Raw genomic sequence first — 22055 nt, 5'->3', positions numbered from 1 at the left:
ATAAGTAAATCCATAAGGTACTAGAAGAAAACCTGGGCAAATGCTTTTATAATCTTGAGATGGAGAAAATCTTTCCAAGCATAAAAACCATAAAGGGAAAGATTTACAAATTTGGCCACATAAAATACTTTCACACCAACCAAAGTTTCTAGATGCAGTTAAACACAAATAACAAACTGGAAAAATATTTAACACATATTAGAGCAAAGAATTAGTTTATTTAACAATCAAAGAATTTGCCTTTATACTGCTTCCTGTTTCCACAACACTGACCACCATCAGGTAACTGACTTTGCTTATAGGGTTTTTTTGTTTTGTTTTGTTTTAATTAATTAATTAATTTATTTTGTGACAGAGACAGAGAGAGTCAGAGAGATGAACAGACAGGAAGGGAGAGAGATGAGAAGCATCAATTCTTCGTTGCAGCACCTTAGTTGTTCATTGATTGCTTTCTCACATGTGCCTTGACCGGAGGGCCTACAGCAGACTGAGTGACCCCTTGCTCGAGCCAGGGGCTCAAGCTGGTGAGACTTGCTCAAAGCAGATGAGCCTGTGCTCAAGCTGGCAACCTTGGGGTCTCGAACCTGGGTCCTCCGCATCCCAGTCTGACACTGAATCCACTGTGCCACCGCCCGGTCAGGCACTTATAGTTTTTTTTTTATTGGTCTCTTGTTTCTAGAATGTGAGCTTCATGAGGGCAGAGGCAGTGTCAATCCACTTCTGTATTCCCAAGTTACTAGAACAGTGCCTGACTTGTAATAGGCCTTCAGTTGTGATTTGTTCATGGTACAAATAAATGACATCATTTATTTGTCAAGGAAAGACTGCCCAAAAGAGAAGTGGGGCTTGACTAGTGGTGGTGCAGTGGATAGTCAACCTGGGATGCGGAGGTCCCAGGTTCAAAACCCCGAGGTCGCCAGCTTGAGCACGGGATCATCAGCATGATCCCATGGTCACTGGCTTGAGTCCAAAGTTGCTGACTTGAGCAATGGGTCACTGGCTCAGCTGGAGCCCCCTGGTCAAGGCACATATAAAAAGCAATCAATGAACAACTAAAATGCCATAACCACGAGTTGATATTTCTCATCTCTTTCCCTTCTTGTCTCTTTCTCAAAAGAGAGAGAGAGAGAGAGAGAGAGAGAGAGAGAAAGAGAAATTGGCATTACATGTGAACAGGCAACACACAGAAGAAAAAATAAGTGCATGAAAAGATCCCCAGTCTCACTAATGAGCAGGAAAATACAAATTAAACAAGGTATAGTTTTCTATTCATCAGATTGGTAAAAACATAAAATCAATATCTAGTGTTAGCAGCCTGACCAGGCAGTGGCGCAGTGGATGGAGTGTCGGACTGAGATATGGAGGACCCAAGTTCGAGACACCGAGGTCGCCAGCTTGAGTGCGGGCTCATCTGGTTTGAGCAAAGCTCACCAGCTTGGACCCAGGGTCGCTGGCTTGAGCAAGGGGTTACTTGGTCTGCTGAAGGCCCACGGTCAAGGCACATATGAGAAAGCAATCAGTGAACAACTAAGGTGTCGCAACAAAAAACTGATGATTGATGCTTCTCATCTCTCTTTGTTCCTGCCTGTCTATCCCTATCTGTCCCTCTCTCTGACTCTCTCTCTGTCTCTGTAAAAAAAAAAAAAAAAAAAAAAAAATAAATAAATAAATAAATAAATAAATACTAGCACATATTCACAAAGATGTTTGTCCAAAGGTGTTCACTGTAGCAGAGATGTCTCCAAGGATCTCACTGTAGCAGAATTTATAATGGGAAAAAATTGGAAACAACCTCAATGCCCATTAGGAGTGAAACAGTTAAACAAATCCATAACAGTATTGAATAATAGCCAAGATTTACTGTCAAGAGGAAAAGCAATTTTGAACATACATATTAATATATATTTGTTGTGGATTGCACATGCATAAAACTTCCCTAGAATAGACGAGAAATTAATAACAGATAGTACCTATTCGGTGGGTGGGAATTTAGTGAATGAGGACAGAGATGAACACAAGACTTTTCACATAGGGTTTTTATATGATTTTTGATGTCTGAACCATAAAATTTATTTATTCAAAAATTTAAATTAAACTTAAAAATAAAATAAAAAATATTAAAAATTCATGCCTGACCAGATGGTGGTGCAGTGCATAGAGCACTGACCTGGGATGCTGAGGTTTCAGGTTCAAAACCCTGAGGTCACTGGCTTGAGTACGGGCTCATCTGGCTTGAGCACGGGCTTACCAGCTTGAGCATGGGATCCTAAACATGACCTCATGGTTGCTGGCTTAAGCCCAAAAGGTCACTGGCTTGAAGCCCGAGGTCACTGGCTTGAGCAAGGGGTCACTGGCTCAGGCTGGAGACCCCTGGTCAAGGCACACATGAGAAAGCAATCAATGAACAACTAAAGTGCCACAACTATGACGAGATCGGGCATGTTCAGGGTGGTATGGCCATAGATAAGGTGCTAAAACTATGAGTTGATGCTTCTCATCTCTCTCCCTGTCTCTCTCTCACTAAAAAAAAAAAATTTACATAGGTACATTTGTAAATGCATAGGAAGAGGTCTAGAAGGGTGCACACCAAATAATAATTGAGGTTCTCTTTGGGGTATGAGGCTGGGAAGTATAGAGAAGGGAGGCTTTGTTTTACTGAAGACTTCTAGGTTAGTAATATTTTTTACCCAAAAAATATATTTACTTGTGTGATTCTAAACAGATGGGAGTAAGCTAGAAAAGAAAACAAAATAACAATGAATTTAAGTGGTAACAGACTAAGGAAAGAGACTGCAAGCCAGAACTCAAAACTTAAGAACCAAGTCAAGACTTTTGTTCCAAGGTTCTTTAGTGCAGAGCTGTTGGTTTTGCCTGTTCAACAACCATCCCTTACTTAGCAGTAACTCCAACGCCACTCTCGGGTTCTGAGCTTCTTGAGAGATTAATAAAACCTAGAGTGCCCAGAACACTGAAAACACCCTGACCACAGGAATTGGGTCGGGGATGGTCATATGACCTAAGCTGGGCCAATGAAAACACTTCTAGCTTCCTGAGGGGCCACTGAAATCCAGCGGCCCAAGAATAGCCATATAACTCAGGCCTGCCAATGAGAACACTAAATCACTGTGGCCACAAGGATTGGGCAGGAGAGGGCATGTGACCTAAAATCAGCCAATGAAAACTCTTCCCATTTTTGCTGGAAAAGTGTGAGCTGGAAGGGATGCCCTCTTTCCTAGGGGTTTCTAAACTGATGACCTAGGGTACTGGGGGCTATCTTGACACTGCAGGGAAACAAGCTCCCAACAACACAGACAAAACAACGTTTGCCAACACAGAGGCAAACGGGGTGCAGAAATGGAAACAGATTCCTGAGGGCATTTTTTTTTTTTTTTTTTTTACAGAGACAGAGTCAGAGTGAGAGAGAGGGATAGACAGGGACAGACAGACAGGAACGGAGAGATGAGAAGCATCAATCATTAGTTTTTTGCTGCGCATTGCAACACCTTAGTTGTTCATTGATTGCTTTCTCATATGTGCCTTGACCACAGGCCTTCAGCAGACCGAGCAACCCCTTGCTTGAGCCAGCGACCTTGGGTCCAAGCTGGTGAATTTTGCTCAAACCAGATGAGCCCACGCTCAAGCTGGCGACCTCGGGGTCTCGAACCTGGGTCTTCTGCATCCCAGTCCAATGCTCTATCCACTGCGCCACCGCCTGGTCAGGCTGAGGGCATAATTTGAGTAACTAATCCAGCCATGCAGAAAGCTGCATACCCATGAATCTTTTAGCTACCTGAGCCAACAGTGTCCCTTTTTAGCCTAAGTTAATTTGGGTTTAAGTGCTATGAATTGCACCCCAAAGAGTCCAACTGATACAGTTCACATTCTGTGGGGTCATAAAATGGTAAAAATAAAACTGTAACGTCAAAACCATGTAAGATGGAAATTTTTTAAAGGCACATTCATAAGCTACAGAAATCAAAGAAAAAGAAAAATCACCCCAAAACCTTTTTCATTAAGAAAATGAAAATGCATTAGAATTCAGGAAACTCTTAAATATAGTCTGAAACGTTAAGATTATAAGTTCCAGTTGCCACTACATGAAAACCCTTTACAACCTTCAGGAAGTGGCCATATGACCCAAGATGGAATAATTAAGACACTGACACTTTTCTATTTCTACAAAAATGCCATATATTTTGAACACCCATTTAATGTATATCCTTTTCTGCAAACATGGGCAAAGGGTGCAGAAGCAAAATGGTCATTAAACAACAAGATGTTCAGCCTCTTTCAATGTTCAGGAAACTGCTAATTAAAATAACTATAAGACAGTATCTGTCACTTTTTCCAGATTAGCAGAGATGAAAAAGCTTGACAATACCTAATGATGCTGGTCACAGGGGTGATGGATGCTGACAGTCACATTGCAGGTGTTTCCACTGCTTTTTCAGGAGGAGATATGGCTATAGCTATCTTTAGTGCATATACCTTTTGGCCCAGAAGTGGCACTTTGAGAACCATTTCCTACAGAAATACTTGCACATGTGCTCAAATACATATAGACGAAGATGTCTTTTGCAGTGTTATTTGCAATACTTGCAAATACTTGCACATGTGCTCAAATACATATAGACGAAGATGTCTTTTGCAGTGTTATTTGTGCTAGCAGATTGGAAACAACCCAAAGATCTCTCAACAGAAGACTGATTAAAGATAGACTGTCAAACCAGCCCATGGAATATCATGCAACAGTTTAAAGGGACAGGGTATATCCATAGATTTGGTGACAAGAAAGGATGCCGAGGGTGTTTTGTCAAGTAAAAAGGCAAGCTTCAGTATGGTGTGTGTGTGTATATGTGTGTGTGCGCGCGCACACACACAATATTTCTTTTTTTTTCTTTTTTTTTTTTTTTGTATTTTTCTGAAGCTGGAAACAGGGAGAGACAGTCAGACAGACTCCCGCATGCGCCCGACCGGGATCCACCCGGCACGCCCACCAGGGGCGATGCTTTGCCCACCAGGGGGCAATGCTCTGCCCATTCTGGGCGTTGCCATGTTGCGACCAGAGCCACTCTAGCGCCTGGGGCAGAGGCCAAGGAGCCATCCCCAGCGCCCGGGCCATCCTTGCTCCAATGGAGCCTTGGCTGTGGGAGGGGAAGAGAGAGACAGAGAGGAAGGAGGGGGTGGGGTGGAGAAGCAAATGGGCGCTTCTCCTATGTGCCCTGGCCGGGAATCGAACCCGGGTCCCCCACACACCAGGCCGACGCTCTACCACTGAGCCAATCGGCCAGGGCCACACACAATATTTCTAGGATAGAGAAGAAACTGTCGAGAACAGTTACACCCCTGGAGGATGGGACTGTGTGTGCAGAGGGAAGGAAGACCTTTTTCCTTTTTACCCTTCTGTTTGAAGTTCTTATTGTAACAGCAATAATAGGTAACACATCCTGATGCTTGACAAGGAATAACTCATCTAATCCTCACAACAGCTATGGGGACAGGGAAGACAGGGACATATGTTTTTTTCACAGTTGGATCCCAGTGCACTGTACCTGCACAGTGTAGGTCTCCGCAAATGTGTTGACTTTGTTTGAATAATCACCTTGCTGTTCTGCTTCTCTTTCCTGAACCATATTAAAGATTTGTAAGGTATTTTTCCCCGCCCAGAAGGAAGGAAGAGGGCTCGGAGCCGCAAAGTGGAATAACAAAAGGATTTATTGAGTACAGAGCGCGTCCCGCCCAGCAAGGTTCCCTGTCCCCGAGGAAAGATAGATGGAGGAGATGGAGGCCAGGGAAGTCTACTACACTGTGATGTTCCGGATCCATGCCGAGTTCCAGCTCAGCGAGCCGCCTGACTTCCCCTCTGGTTCTCGCCCGCTACACCGAGGCCCAGGCGGCCGCGCGGCAGGAGTCTGCGCTGAAGGCACTGGGGACAGGCCTCTTTCTCTTCTCCTCCTTGGACAGGGAGCAGGATTCGTACATCAGCCCTGAGGAGTTCAGGCCCATCGTGGAGGAGCTGACAGGGTCAACTCCTGCCGTCAGCTATGAGGAGGAGCTGCCCCCAGACCCCAGCGAGGAGACGCTCACCAGAGAAGCCCGATTCCAGCCTCTGCTCCCGGAGTCCATGACCAAGAGCAAAGATGGGTCCTTAGGGGTCTCCCGCCTGGCCCTGGCTGGCCTCCGCAACTGGACAACCGCAGCCTCGCCAAGTGCACTGTTTGCCGCCCGCCACTTCCAGCCTTTCCTTCCCCCTGGGGGCCAGGTGGAGCTGGGCGAGCCCTGGTGGGTCGCCCCCAGCGAGCTGAGCGTCTTCACCGGCTATCTGTCCAACACTGCTTCTACCCACCGCCACCCAAGGGCAAGGAGGTCATCATCCACCGGCTCCTGAGCATGTTCCACCCCGGCCCTTCGTCAAGATCCGCTTTGCCCCCCAGGGGGCAGTAGCTTGCCTGACCGCCATCGGCGACTTCCCTGACCTCCATCTTTCTTTCCTCGGGGCCAGGGAACCTCGCGGGGCGGGATGTGCGCTCTGTACTCAATAAAGCCTTTTACTATTCCACACTTGGTGGCTCCGGCCTCTTCCTTCCTTCTCGGCGGGGGAAAAATACCTTACAAGATTAACATTAAAAATATTAAACTAGCACCCTGGCTGGGTAGCTAAGTTGGTTAAAGTGTTGTCCCAAGGCGGCATGGTTGCGGGTGTGATTCCCGGTCAGGGCACACATAAGAGTCAACCAATGAATGCATAAATAAGTGGAACAACAAATGTTGTCTCTCTCTCTTTCTCTCTCCCCCTTCCCTTTCTCTCTCAAATTAATAAATAAAAAATTTAAAAGAAATTAAACTAGCTTTAAACATGAAAACCAGAGGAGCCATAAAGTACTGCTACGTACCACACATGGATGGCTTTTGAAAACACTGTTAAGTTAAAAAAGCCAGACACAAAGAAGCACATATTTATGATTCCCCTTATATATGTCCAAAATAGACAAATTTACAGACATAGAAAGTAGATTAGTACAGGGAGCTGATGGGTACGAAGATTTTTTTGGGTTGATGACAATATTCTGGAATTAGATAGTGGTTAGAGTTGCTCAACTCTGCAAATACATTTTTTAAAAAACACTGAATTGTTATTTTAAAAGTGTGCATTTTATGGTATAGAATTAAATGTCAATTTTTCAAAAAAAGAAATAAGCGCCTGACCTGTGGTGGCACAGTGGATAAAGCGTCAACCTGGAAACACTGAGGTTGCCGGTTCAAAACCCTGGCTTGCCTGGTCAAGGCACATATGGAAGTTGATGCTTCCTGCTCCTCTCCCTTCTCTCTCTCTCTCACTCTTTCTCTCTCCCCCCCCTAAAATGAATAAATAAAATAAAATAAATAATAAAACCTAAAAAAAAAAAAAAAGGAAATAATGTAGACATTAAAGGTAAAGAAAAAAAAAACCCAGAGGACCCTACTTCCAAAAAAGCTTCAGGCACTGGCCACATGATTGCTAATGACACAGCCAGCCCTGACCCCAGATCAACCTGATTGCTACTCAGATCTACCTTGCTGCCTTCCCATTTACCAGACAGAGAAGTTGAGGCTCACAGAGGGGCAGTCCCTGACCCCAAGTAAAAACTGCCAGAGCCAAAATATGAAACCAGGGCATGTGAGCACAAAACCCTAGTAGCTCTCAGTCACTCTGCTTCTTTCTAACTGGGGACACTGAGGCTCAGAAAGATGGGGTAACTTGCCCTTGGTCACATGGTCGTGGAATGGACTGTGGAGCTTCCGAATCTGGCCTCTTCCCATAGGCCATGCTGAGCTAGATGAAGAAATGTGGCACAAAAAAAATGAAAAAAGGGGAGGAGGATGTTTCCTTGGCCAGAGAAAGAGCCTTGCTTAGGATGGGGGTAGTAAAGAGTCCTCAGGGACTCAGCCCAGCAGCTGCAAAGCCTCCAGTGCATTTTCCCCTGGCGGTTCCCCTCAGATGGCAGGAGACCAGCACCCGCACCCCCTCCCCAAGCAGGAGCCAGCGGCTGAGCCAAACCAGCTGGCCAGGCCCCTGAGGACTGGGAAAGTGGGGGCTTGGAACTCTACCATCTGGCCCCTCAGCCAGAAGGACAGTTGGGCAGAAGGTGCTGAGAGAGAACTCTGGCTTAGACCTAGAGGGTGGGGTCCCAGGAAGCCTGCTGCAGCGGCTGGGGCAGGGAGATGGGGAGGACCCAAGGAAAACACAGGGGTAAGAGATCAAGGAAGAGAGGCTGAGATGGGAGAGACAGAAATGAAGAGAAACAGACACAGAAGAACTAGGGGAGCAGGACTGAGAGACAGGCCCAGATAGAGTCAGAGGGGAGACAGACCACTCACACATCCATGCCCCGGCGCTAGGACCGCCCCCAGCCCAGCCTGGCCCCAGGGCCTGAGGGGGGAGCACCAGCCAAAATGTGTGCCCAGCTGGACCACTCCTTTCCTCCTGCATATGCCCAGTGTCTGGGCTCTCCAGAGGGCCGCAGGGGACAATGGGCCTTGGAAGGCCTCTCCCGTCCCCTCCCCAGCGGCAACTCCTGAGGCCCAGATGGACTCCATCTGGGGACCATGGCCAGACTGAGTCACTCTCCACCTGGGGCTCAGGCTCCCTCTGCTGGAAAATAAGGCTAGGATTTCTCTGCTGAAGCTTGGCACGGCCGCCCATTGCTTTGTGACCTAGAGTGCCAGTGCCTTGGCTGTTCCTCCCCGCCCCGTGCCCACACTCCCCCATCTCAGTCTGTCCCTTAAACAGTGGGACCCCAACTCACGGTCTCCTGGGCTTGGTGGGCCTAACCTCCCCACAGGTAGGGAAGAGCTGACTCTTTTAAAGTAAGAGGCCCCAAATCCTCCCTCTGAAATCTGAATGGTCAAAAAGAGACAAGGATGCCCAAGCTCACCAGTTCCCTGAAAAAGATGCAAGCACAAAGGCCACAGTCTAAAACGTCTGACGACACCAGGTGCTGCAGAGCTGGGAGGAAGCAGGAGTTCCTAATTAGCATCAGGACCTGAGCATGCAATTTGGGAAGATCAGTGAACTGAAGATAGTTCTACCTTTGGGCACTATATTAATGTTCCATAATATCACCCCCACAAATACATTTTTAAAACACTATATGGGCCTGACTAGGCAATGGTGCAGTGGATAGAGCATCAGCCTGGGATGCTGAGGACCCAAGGTTCGAAACCCCAAGGTCGCTGGCTCGAGCACGGGCTCACCAGCTTGAGCACGGGGTCACTGGCTTGAGTGTGGGATCATTGATATGACTCCATAGTCACTGGCTTGAGCAAGGGCTCACTAGCTGGGCTGAAGCTCCCCAGTCAAGGCATGTATGAGAAAGCAATCAATGAACAACTAAGGTGCCGCAACTGAGTTGATGATTCTCATCTCTTTCCCTTCCTATCTGTCTGTCTCTCTCTCCATCTCTCTCTCTCTCTCTCTCTCTCTCTCTCTCTCATCTTTCATGTGGGGAAAAATAAAAAAGAAAGAAAGAAAGAAAGAAAGAAAGAAAGAAAGAAAGAAAGAAAGAAAGAAAGGAGGGAGGGAGGGAGGGAGGGAAGGGAAGGGAAGGGAAGGGAAGGGAAGGGAAGGGAAAGAGAGAGAGAGAGAGAGAGAGAGAGAAAGAAAACAGCTGGCTGGATCAGGTGGTGGCACAGTGAGTACAGCATCAACCAGGGATGCCGAAGACCCAGGTTCAAACCCTGAGGTCACTGACTTGAGTGAAGGCTCACCAGCTTGAGCCCAGGGTTGTCGGCTTTGCTGGAGCCCCTGGTCAAGGCACATATAAGAAAGCAATCAGCCTGACCAGGTGGTGGTGCAGTGGATCAGACTAGGATGCGGAGGACCCAGGTTCAAGACCCCAAGGTCACCAGCTTGAGCACAGGCTCATCTGATTTGAGCAAGGTTCACCAGCTTGAGCCCAAGGTCGCTGGCTCAAGCAAAGGGTCACTCGGTCTGCTGTAGCCCCCCAGTAAGGCACATATGAAAAAGCAATCAATGAACAACTAAGATGCTGCAAAAAAGAATTGATGCCTCTCATCTCTCTCCCTTCCTGTCTGTCTGTCCATCTCTCTCTCTTGCTTAAAAAAAAAAAAAAAAGAAATAGAAAACAAGAAAGAAAAGAAAAAAGCTATATTGGTTGGGGAATTTCTGTGCCCACACAGAATAACAAACAGAAATGAAACAACTCTTTTACATAATAACATAACCACAGTGAAGGTGAAGAAATAACTAACCCAAGTAAATTTTGTTTGTTTTTTTATGACAGAGACAGAGAGAGAGTCAGAGAGAGGTACAGATAGGGACAGACAGACAGAAATGGAGATGAGAAGCATCAATTCTTTGTTGCGGCTCCTTTAGTTGGTCATTGACTGCTTTCTCATATGTGCCTTGACCGTGGGTCTACAGCAGAGCAGGTAACCCCTTGCTCAAGCCAGTGACCTTGGGCTCAAGCCAGTGACCTTGGACTCAAGCTCGCGACCATGGGGCCATGTCTATGATCCCATGCTCAAGCCAGCGATCCCGCACTCAAGCCAGTGAACCCATGCTCAAGCTGGTGAGCCCACACTCAAGCCGGGGTTTCGAACCTGGGTCCTCCACATCCCAGTCCAACACTCTATCCACTGTGCCCCCACCTGGTCAGGCCCAAATAAGTTTTGAACACAGTATAGTAATATCTCTTCTGGCTGAAGACAAAAGTGAAAAACAAACCTGACCAGGTAGTGGCGCAGTGGATAGAGTGTTGACCTGGGACACTGAGGACCCAGGTTCAAAACCCCGAGGTTGCCAGCTTAAGCGTGGGATTACAGATTAAGCCCTGTGGTCACTGGCTTGAGCCCAAGGTCGCTGGCTTAAGCAAGGGGTCACCTGCTCTGCTGTAGACCCCTGATCAAGAAACATATGAGAAACAGTCAATGAACAACTAAGGAACTACAGCAAAGAAATGATGCTTCTCACCTCTCTTCCTTCGTGTGTGTGTGTGTGTGTGTGTGTGTGTGTGTGTGTGTGTCTGTCTCTCTTGTTCTCTTGCTATAAACAAATATTGAATCCTAGATTTGTTGGGTCAACAATTCTGAAATCACTCAATGCATTATGTCTTGTATCCTCCACAATGTGATCCATACTGTTACTGGGCCCATTCTACTAAAGAACAAACTGAGGCACAAAGAAAGAAGAAATTTCCAAGTTATCTAGCTGGTAAGTCACAGAGCCAGGGCTTGAACTCAGGCAGCCAAACTCCAGCATTCATGGCCTTGACCATGATACTATACTGACTCCTACAGTCCTGCTATCAAGAAGTAGCTTAGAGCCTGACCAGGCGGTGGTGCAGTGGATAGAGCATTGGACTAGGATGCCAAGGACTCAGGTTCGAGACTCCGAGGTCGCCAGCTTGAGCGTGAGCTCATCTGTTTTGAGCAAAAGCTCACCAGCTTGGACCCAAGGTTGCTGGCTCGAGCAAGAGGTTACTCGGTCTGCTGAAGGCCTGCAGTCAAGGCACATATGAGAAAGCAATCAATGAACAATTAAGGTGTTGCAACGCGCAATGAAAAACTAATGATTGATGCTTCTCGTCTCTCTCCGTTCTTGTCTGTCTGTCCCTGTCTATCCCTCTCTCTGACTCACTCTCTGTCTCTGTAAAAAATAAATAAATTAAAAAAATAAAAAAAAGAAGTAGCTTAGAGCCTGACCAGGCGGTGGTGCAGTGGATAGAGCATTGAACTAGGATGCCAAGGACTCAGGTTCGAGACTCCGAGGTCGCCAGCTTGAGCGTGAGCTCATCTGTTTTGAGCAAAAGCTCACCAGCTTGGACCCAAGGTTGCTGGCTCGAGCAAGAGGTTACTCGGTCTGCTGAAGGCCCATGGTTAAGGCACATATGAGAAAGCAATCAATGAACAGCTAAGTTGTCACAACACTCAATGAAAAACTAATGATTGATGCTTCTCATCTCTCCGTTCCTGTCTGTCTGTCCCTGTCTATCCCTCTCTCTGTAAAAAAAAAAAAAAAAAGAAGAAGAAGAAGTAGCTTAGCATTAGGGTCCTCCCCAGGGCACAGAGAGGCACCTGAGGCTCAGAGAGAGAAGCGAAGTCACTTGGCTAACATCGCACAGCTGGTAAGTAGCCTAAACCCAGATCCGCTTGAGTCCTAAGCTTGTGCCTTTATCCACCGCAATAAGCTGCCTAGGAAGTTAGTAACAATGATAAGGCCATTAACAATCCTAGTAATGGTTGCTGCTGAGCTGGATGTCTTTGCCGCTCCTGACCTACCATCAAGCTTCTCCACCCTGCTCTGTGCCCCATGGGCTGACCTGAATGGATCCTGTCTTCTGGCTTCTAGGTGGGCTGGACTCAGGACTGGCTCCATAATTTGTGGGGCCCAGTGCAAAATGAATACGCAAAGCCCCTTGTTCAAATATTAAGAATTTCAAGACAATGACAGCAAGCATTTAACCAAGTGTGGGGCTCTCTGGGACCGCACGCACCCATGAAGGACGCCCTCATCGGGCTAAGGGACACCAGCAGGAGACTGGATGGGAGAGACGCACAATGGGCATTTTCCGGCTTCTCTCCGCAGCAGTGACAAGGACTGGCTGCCTTTCTTGGCTCAGGGTCCCAGCTCCCACCTAGTAGCTCTCTCCTCCCTCTCCTCCCTGGTCCTCTAAGGGGAGATAAAGGCTCTGGTTGTGAGCCCCACTTGGCTACCCTCCCTGTGGCTTCTCCATCCCCTGCCCACACCTTTGTCAAGACCCTTGATAAGCCCTCCTCAAACTGTCCTCAGTGGAGCATGCTTCTGTCCCCAGTTAGGACCCTGACGGTCACAACTCCCCTCCCCCCATTTCTTGGGAGTTCACCACATCCCAGGTGCCATTTCAGTGCAGAACCTCAGCTGACCCTGATAGGCCCAGCTGACGCAGTCTGATGTGGGATGACAGTGGCTCATGGAAGGACAGAACATGTGCCCTGGCTGGCACTTAAAGCCAAGCCCATCAGCCTCTCCTGCCCAAGCTTTTGTCACTTTGCCCCTAGCTACTTATACTGACAGTTCCCTCCTCTGTCTGACCACCTAGGCCACCACTTGTCACTGCCTATATTTTGGGTGATCTCTCAGAGCAAACTTGGGGCCGAGTCATCCCTACAGAGTCTGGACCTCAGGCAGTGATCAATTTTTCAGAGGTCAGTGAGAGGGTCTCCCTCCCTGCTGTGGCCTGGGAGTATCAAGGAAGGAGAGTGGAAAGGAACGAGGCAGTCCTGAATGGCCACTCGGTGGCTGTGTGACCTTGGGCAAGCCACAGACAGCCCCTCCCTGACAGAGCTACTGGAGAGGAAGAGGTATATGTGCCTGGCACAGAGCATAAATGAACGGTTCTTAAAGCGTGATTCAGGGACTCCTGGGGACCCCAAGATCCTTTCAAGGGGTCTGCAAGATTACAACTCTTTTCATAAAAACATTAAAGTGTAAGCTGCCTTTATCACTCTTATTCTCTCCCAATTGTATAGCTGGGTTTTGCAGGGACCATGCTCCTACAGCGGCATGAATGCAGAAGCAGGGGTGAGAATCTAGCTTCTATTAAGCCAGATACAAAAGAGAGTTGCAACATTGAAAACAATGCCAGTCTTCAGAATACATTTTCTTTTGTCTAGAAAAATATAGCTATTCTTCATAAGAGAATGCTTTTGGGTTAATAACTGATCAGTTAATTATTGTTGTTTTTAAATGAATCAATAATTTAAATATTTGTTTTAATATTTAATATAGTAAATATCAAATAGGTATAATCCACCCAAACAAAAGCTCATTGGGGATCTCAGTGACTTGTGAGAGGTACAGTATTCCTAGAAACCAAGGCATTTAAGACTCATTGGTGTATAAAAAGCAACACCACTGGGCCTGATCAGGCAGTGGCAGAGTGGATAGAGAATCGGACTGGGACCCAGAGGACCCAGGTTCAAAACCCCGAGGTCACTGGCTTGAGCGTGGGTTCATTTGGCTTGAGCATGGGCTCACTAGAGTGGCATCATAGACATAACCCCATGTTTGCTGGCTTGAAGCCTAAGGTCACTGGCTTGAGCAAGAAGTCACTCGCTCTGCTATAGCCCGCCCCCGTCCCCCCGTCAAGACACATATGAGAAAGCAATCAATGAACAACTAAGGTGTCACAACGAAAAACTGATGATTGATGCTTCTCATCTCTCTCCCTTCCTGTCTGTCTGTCCCCATCTGTCCCTCTCTCTTCACACACACACACAAAAAGCAACACCACTGGCATTATCATATGTCTCTGCTCCTTTGCCTGTCTGCCCTACCAGAATGTGAGCCCCATGAGGGCAGATTTTTGTCAGTTTTGCCCACTGCTGCATTCCAGCACCTAGAAAAGCACTGAGTGCTCAATAAAGATTTGCTGCCTCAATAAATGAATACAGGCCCTGGCCGGTTGGCTCAGTGGTGGAGTGTCAGCCTGGCATGCAGAAGTCCTGGGTTCGATTCCCAGCCAGGGCACACAGGAGAGGCGCCCATCTGCTTCTCCACCCTTCCCCCTCCCCTTCCTCTCTGTCTCTTTCTTCCCCTCCCACAGCCAAGGCTCCATTGGAGCAAAGTTGGCCTGGGCGCTGAGGATGGCTCTGATCGCAACAGAGTGACACCCCAGATGGGCAGAGCATCGCCCCCTGGTGGGTGTGCCGAGTTGATCCCAGTTGGGCACATGCAGGAGTCTATCTGACTGCCTCCCCGTTTCCAGCTTCAGAAAAATACAAAAAAAAAAAAAAAAAGAATACATACTAATTAGTGTCATTATGCTTTTATTGTGAGTCAACTTTTTTCTTCCAGACCCTATGCAAACCACTCCAAAAGCATACTATGCAGAAGGCGGATCACAAGGAGTGTGAAGAGTACAGGGACCTGAGTTTGAATCCAGCCTCTACCACTTGCTATGCTAGGCCAATAAATTCACCTCTCAAAGCCTCAGTTTCTCTTCAATCACAGGCATTGTTCTTGGCATGCAAAGGTAGGAGCTGCACACCGTGGGAGGTGAAACACCACACCTATATAATCCTCTTGCCAATTACATCGCATGGTCAGATACTGAGCATCCACTACCTGTGTCTGTTCTCTAGCGCCTCCCCCACTCCCTCATTTCATAAAGGAGACACTGGCTAGCTGTGTGTCCCTTGGGCCAGGTGCTTTCCCTTCTGTGCCTCAGTCTCCCTATTGGTAACATGGGGGATAATACTAATAGCAATCGTTTAGAGTTGGTAGGAGGTGTCAGCAGAGCTTGGCACAGAGACTGGTAGTGGAAGCACTACACGAATGTTAATATTATTCTGTGCAAAGCCATTCCCCTTCCTCAGGCCTGGTTTCTCTGTCCAGGAAGCAGGTGTCAGGATCCCGTGAAACCCTCAGTGCACTAGTTATTTACCTACTCTTTCCTCTCCCCTTTGTAACCCACATCATAGGGGTGGTGACGGCTTCCAACACTTGCTACTAGCTGGATTGCCCCAGTAGCCCCTTTCTGCCTGCAGTCACCCTAACACGTTTGAGATAAATGCCTCTATTGAATCCCCTGTTTGAATACCTCAAGTGAAGTCTGACTCTGACTCAGGCCCCACTGTGGTACAGAAAGCCCTCATCTGGGTCCGCCATACCTGTAACTTCTTCAGTTGGCTGTTGACGGTGGCCAGGTCCCCGCCAGGGTCCACATCTTGCAGCTGGCTTTCCATGTGAAGGAGCTTTTTGTCCAACTCAGTGAAGCTCTGCACCAGCTGGTCCGCCTTGCTGGCCTCGAAGAGCTGCCGTGCCTTGGCCTGAGTGGTGCTCTCCAGCTCGGCCCAGCACTGCCGGATCTCACCCAGCTTCTTCCTCACCGAGGCTGCCAGTTCTGGCTTTTCCTGCATCAGCTGCTGGCCCTCCTGCCCCAGACAATGGAAGTCAGGAAGAGAGGGGATGGGGTGGATGGTGAGGAGGGACAGAGAAATACAGGAGCAACAGGACACAGGAAGAAATGTGGAGAGAGAGACCAGCAAGGAGTTGGAGACACAGAGAGACAGAAACATGAGGGATGGATGCAGAGATAGGCACAGAGATGGAAGGAACCAAGAAGTAGGAATAGAGATGAGGAGACAGACAAGCAGGCAGACAGGCAGGCAGGCAGGAAGAGAGAGGTGTGAGGAGGGAAACAGACATAGAGATGTGGGAAGCAGACATGGAGAGAGACAGTCATAGAGGGATAGATACAGAGACATTCAGATAAATTCAGAAACATGAGAAAAGTATTGTCAAAAAGACAAGAAGGGAGAAACAAAGATAGAAGAGAGAGAGAGAGAGTTAGAAAGAATTAGCTTCCATTAAACTCAAAGTCAAGAAGAGTGGCTTTTTACACAGGGGGCCAGTTCACTGTCCCTCAGTGAACTGGCATGTATGGCCACTTAAGAGTTTAAGGCCCACCTGGGTGTCTCCATTTGAGTCAGAAGAGTAGGGGCATCAAGGGCTGTAGGTCTAGGGGTTTAATCAGAGTAGGGGGCAGTTTTGGGGGTTGAGACTCGGAGCAAAATTCTGCCTGGGTCCCTCCAAGTCAGAAGTCAAACTTCAATATATGTTGGCCTAGAGCAGGGGTCCCCAAACTACGGCCTGCGGGCCACATGCGGCCCCCCGAGGCCATCTATCCGGCCCCTGCCGCACTTCCGGAAGGGGCACCTCTTTCATTGGTGGTCAGTGAGAGGAGCATAGTTCCCATTGAAATACTGGTCAGTTTGTTGATTTAAATTTACTTGTTCTTTATTTTAAATATTGTATTTGTTCCCGTTTTGTTTTGTTTTGTTTTTTTACTTTAAAATAAGATATGTGCAGTGTGCATAGGGATTTATTCATAGTTTTTTTTTTATAGTCCGGCCCTCCAACGGTCTGAGGGACAGTGAACTGGCCCCCTGTGTAAAAAGTTTGGGGACCCCTGGCCTAGAGCATATTAAAAATAACAATACCAGAGCAATTACAGCTCCTAGGTGCCTGGGCCTTGTGTAAAGCACTGCATGTGCACAAGAGCCCAGGGAAGTAGCTATATTCATAATTTCCATAATTTTAAAGCAAAGCCAACCGAGGCTCAAAGAGCTTAACACAATTCCCCAAGGCCGCACACCCAGTTGGTGACAGGAATAGACACAGTTAGAATCCAGGGCTGTAGGAGTGCAAAGTTCACTCTAACCCTAGCTTCTCAGGGCTGCCCCAGCCTGTCTACTTCATACTCCATCTTAGATGCTCCAAATGGTGTGGAAGAAAGCCTGTTGAGGGGGTAATAGGAAGGGGTGAAACACAGGAGTGGGTAAAAGCAGATTTACAGTTTTGAGTACATGAAAGAGATTTTTTATTCTTATATTATTATTAATTATTATAGTCTCTATTTGTATTCTTATTGTTATTACTTTGTATCCTTACTTATGGTTTATCTTTTAGGTAACACAGCTATTATAATAACCATAACCTTCATGTCTTTTTCCATAGGAACTGTAAATCTACTTTTGCCAACCCCTGTATTTAACAGTGAGAAGGTTATAGGCACCATTTAGAAGAGAAGTTGGCCATTTTACAAATGGACAAATCAAGGCTCACAGTGGTTACATGAATTGCTTGAGGCCCCATAGCTAGAAACAGACTCAGAAATGATCTGAACCAGTTCAGAGATGTGACAACAGCAGGCTGGCCGTGAGAAGTGGGTTCCCTGGAGGCCTCCAGCACCTGGCACGGGAAGAGGGGCCTTCTGTATCCTCACCCTCTCAATCTTCTCCAGCCACTCCTTATTCTGAGCCAGCTCGGCCATGAATGCCTGGTGCCGGAGCCATCTCTTATGCAGCTTGTGGCCATCTTCCCGTGTACCATCCCGCGCCATCAGCATCTTCTCATGGATCCAGCCATCCAGCTGTGCAGGACAGGAGGAGGGGCTCAGCAGGTTCCCCCAGCCTGGCACAGCCTCCACCCCTCCAGAAGTGCAGGTTCAGGGCTGAGACTGCTAGGCTTGGGGCAGGGGAGGAAGGGATGGAAAACCTTTGCAAGTGAGGCCTTTATATGTGTATGGGGTCGGGGGGAGCTCAAACTCTTTCTTAGGAGGTGGAGGATGGATGGAAGGGTCCCAGAATGCCCCATCCCTCAGCTCACCTGTCCTCAGGCCAGCCCTTCTCAACATCCTACAAGCCCTAAGGCTCAAGACAGGGCTCCTGGGCCAGTAAGCCTAGTCCTACTCATGCCCAAATTAAGCCTCCAAAAAAAGACCTCCAACCTAATTTAGTTTACTTCTAATCCCTATAGCAACTCTTAGCCCCCTTGATTCAGTCTCAGCCACCTCCAATTAGAACCAATTCAAGATCCCTAACCCACTTCTCAGGGTATCAACTGAGGCCCCCACACCTAGCTGCAGCCCCCAATATGACCAAATGAACTCCTAAACAATCTCCCAACTGATGCCAAGTCTAGTTCCTTCCAAAACAGCCCTCTAATCTGGGGTAAACCCATTTCCCAAAACTCAGATCCGGCCTCCCAATTAGCCCACAGGACTCCCTAAATCCAGCCATGAGGATCCAGCCTAAGACCACAGTTCCCCCAAACCATGACTAGTTCTAGCCCCCTACCAAAGCCAACCCCTCAAATTTAAGCCACAGGGCTGCCTTCTGGCTCCCTAAATGAACCTACCCCAAAAACTAGCCCCAGACTCCTCAAGATGGACCACACAGAACCTCCCCAACTAGCCCCCCTTCCAAACTAAAGCCAGTTCTAGCCCTCCCCCCACTCACCAATAAGATCAGTCATCCAAAATGCAAGCACTAAATGGGCCCCTATCACTACCCTGAGCAGGACCAAACACAAGGCTGCTTTCTGAACCCCCAAATAAAACTTGTCCCTCAAGCCCCAACCCCCAATCTCCCCACTCATGACCAAACCTGGCACCTGAGACAGTTTGCTCCTCCCCCTTCTCCCAACCCCCAGTCACAAGATTCTCCTCCTGCCTCCTGAAAAAAAAAAAAACACCAAAAAAAACATGGACTCTAGCTCAGCAGTCCCCGGAGGCAAATGCAGTCATAGGCAAGGACAAATCCCCAGCTGGTCAAACCCCAGTCCGTATTCCCCAGCATGTACTCCCCAGAGGTCCAGGAGAGCTTCAGACAGACAGACAGACAGACACACACACACACACACACACACACTAGAGGTCAAATGCTGAAACCCCCAACTCAATTCACAGGTTCCCACACACAGGAAAGAGTTTGCCAATAGCAGCCACAGCTCCCAGTGAAGGCAAAGCCCCTAAATGAGATGGTATTCCGTCATCAAGATAAAGCCCCCCAATAGTGGCTGACACGCTCACTAAGGGCGTGTCAGAGACCCCAACAACCAGAGGTAAGCCCCCCCAAATCAGAGCCTCTAAAAACCAGAGCAAGTCCAAGATCCTCATAATCCACAACACACCTCCGCAAAAGTGATTCGCCCCATCATTTAAAGCTAATACAGATGTCGCAAGAACCAAGAAAAGAACCCCATCCCCCCAAAAAGGTTGAGAGTCTCCCAATCCTAGGGCAAATCTCAGAGTCTCCATTCCGCAAAAAGAGCCCCTTAGAGAGGCTAAGACCTCCTTAAATTCCAGGGCAAATCCACACTACCCCAAGAGTAGCTTTAAAAGTATACCCCCTTTTCCGCTTCCCTCCCTTGGGACCCGACCCCTAAGTCTCGCCCGCAGCAGCACCGCGGACAGCTCCTGACGTCCCTACACCTCCGCAGGGTTAGGGTCTCGGCTTCCCGCCAACCTGCCCCGGATCCCTCCCTCCTGCGGCTTTGAAGAACGAGCACGCGCCCAAGTCCCCTCCCGCCTCGGCAGGGGCGCGCACCAGCCCCCTCCCCACAGGAGCCCCCGAGACCTGAAGTGGCAGCGGCGTAGGCAGGCGTCCCTGCGGCGGCGGCGAGCGGGCGGGCTCTCGCCCCTTCACTGCAACGGCGGCGGCAACCGTGGCGACGGCAGAGGCTCTGGCGGGCGCGCGCCCCTGCCCCCGCGCCGCGGCAACGCGCCCGCCTGTCTGCCTGCGTGCGCCCCCTGCCTGCCTTCATGCCCGCCTCCTTGCCCGGTCCCAGTTGGGGGTGGAGGAAGAATCACCACCCTCACTAAAGCGTGGGGGTGAGGGTTCCGCGCCATTTCAGATGATTGCCACTTGGTCCAGAACAACCTCAGGACGAGAGGGGAAGGGGCTCCTGGACCAAATCAAATGGCAGGAGGGGGATCTGAGGCCTGAGCTCTCTATGTGAAGGTGGGGAGTGTGGTGGACGGGCTCCTGAACCACTTCTAAGGGGAAGGGGCTCAGACTCTCAGATTCCTGTATACCTCAGCCACAGGGGTAGGGGAAATGGCGGGGGGGGGGGGGCGGCGGGGGGGAAGTGGGGGAGCTGGAACATCTATAAAACTTTAGTCCAGAATAATCTACAGTGTGAAAGACGGGGACAGGGAGTCCCTGGGTCCATTTCTAGTGATCTTCTTGAGTCCTGGATCCATCTCTAATAGGCTTCAGTTCTGTGGAGGTGGGGGGTATGACGGCCCTTGTCCATTTCGATGGTGAGAGAAGAGTTTCCCATGGAGGTTTATCATGGAGGGAATCAAACCATCTTTAATGGGGGGATCAGGGTCTAGTTCCTGAACCATCCTTGGTTGGTGGAAAGTTAGGTTCTGGGTCATCATTGGGGAGGGGGTGGAACAATGACTTTGGATCAAGTAGACAGATAAGCCTGGGACCATCTTTATTACTTTCATCAAGAGACAGAGAGGCTGAGAGAAAGTTAGCCAAAACACAGGAAAATGTTTTCTGGACTATCTCTAAAATGGGCCATCTCTTAATGTGGTCAGAATCCAGAACAGTCTCTATGGGATGCAGGGGAAGAAGGGGGAAGCAGTGTGACTCCTGAACCTTCTCTGAAGGGGAAGGGATCTGATTTGGGGCGATCAAGTCTAAAGGAGAGAGCTTGATTCCTGGACACTTTTGAAGGGGCGAAGGCTTGTTTTTGGACAATCTGTGACTGAAGTTGTGCTCCGGCTGCTGGTCCACTCACGCCCCCACCGCGGGCCCCCCACCTCCAGTCTCCGGCTCCTCTCCCCGGCTGGGAGCTTCTCGCAAATCACCGGAGGAAAAGTGAGACCTGCACGCTTCCCGCGGGACCTGTAGGCACGCGGACGCGCGCCGTTGCCAGGGGCGGGGCGCCTAGGGCCTCTCCCTCTATTCCCAATGTCAGTGTAGGCCCGGGTCTAAACCTGAGGAGCATGCGCACTGAGGCCGGGCTCCGCGCGCCTCCTGGCGGCGTGGCGTGAACATCGTACTGCGACCCACTTAGGGTGTCCCCGCCTCCCCTACCCTTTGGCCCTGGAGCACTTACCTCCCTAGGAAAGAAATCACTGTATCCAGCACAGCTGGAGTTCCTACCTCGTGGCAGTCTCGGAGGAAGTGCTGCAGCTCAAGCTGGTCGTGTAGCTTCTGCATCCACTGATGGGCCCGAAGTTGCTTTTCTTGGCTCCTGGGGATGGAGAGATAGAGGCTGGGGGAAGCCTGAGTAGGGGCGCGGGCAGTAGGGCTCTGAGGGAGGGCATCGTGCTTGGCAGGGAGTAGACACCTGGGACATATGTAAAAGCGAGGAGAAGGAGAGTAAGGTGGGGATGGGGGAGAGGCAAAGAAACATCAGTGGATCAGAGCCAGGAACAGAGGTGGAGAGGTGCGAGACAAACAGGCATCTGGGAAGACACAGACACAGAAAGAGAGATAACAGAAAACTTAGAGAGTGAGAGACTAGAGAGAGATCAAGAGGGAGAGATAGACTCAGAGAGAAAGAGAAATGTTTTAAAGGCCTAGAGAGACAGATAAACAGACACACACATACACAATACCAGAGACAGAGACATAAGCAGAGACCTAAAGAGGGAGTGGCTGACAGAGACCTGGAGACAAAGAGAAAGAGACCCAGGTAGAGAGAAAATAGGGAAAGAGAAGGAAAGAAATGAAGCTGCAGTACTGCCAGAGTGACAGAAACAGAGAGC

At 48.9% G+C, this 22055-nt stretch overlaps 1 protein-coding gene across 3 annotated transcripts in view; it reads right to left on the bottom strand.

The window, feature by feature from the left end:
* SPTBN4 (spectrin beta, non-erythrocytic 4) overlaps window positions 1-22055 on the bottom strand; it is a 95486-nt gene that overhangs the window by 21473 nt on the left and 51958 nt on the right. For 2 of the 3 annotated variants that reach the window (XM_066242476.1, XM_066242477.1), the window contains 3 exons: window positions 21448-21538; window positions 17769-17915; window positions 15652-15915 (listed from right to left, as the gene is read on the bottom strand). In XM_066242476.1, coding sequence (XP_066098573.1) covers window positions 15652-15915; window positions 17769-17915; window positions 21448-21538 — 502 coding nt within the window. Of the gene's footprint in view, window positions 1-15651; window positions 15916-17768; window positions 17916-19902; window positions 19978-21447; window positions 21539-22055 lie in introns of those variants that run through there. The other variant, XM_066242479.1, reaches the window with a different exon arrangement.

The sequence above is a fragment of the Saccopteryx bilineata genome, chromosome 9 (genome assembly GCF_036850765.1).
Source record: "Saccopteryx bilineata isolate mSacBil1 chromosome 9, mSacBil1_pri_phased_curated, whole genome shotgun sequence".
NCBI classification, from domain to species: Eukaryota; Metazoa; Chordata; class Mammalia; order Chiroptera; family Emballonuridae; genus Saccopteryx; species Saccopteryx bilineata.
The sequence above is the reverse complement of the archived record's forward strand: the minus strand, read 5'-3'. Positions and strand labels throughout refer to the sequence as shown.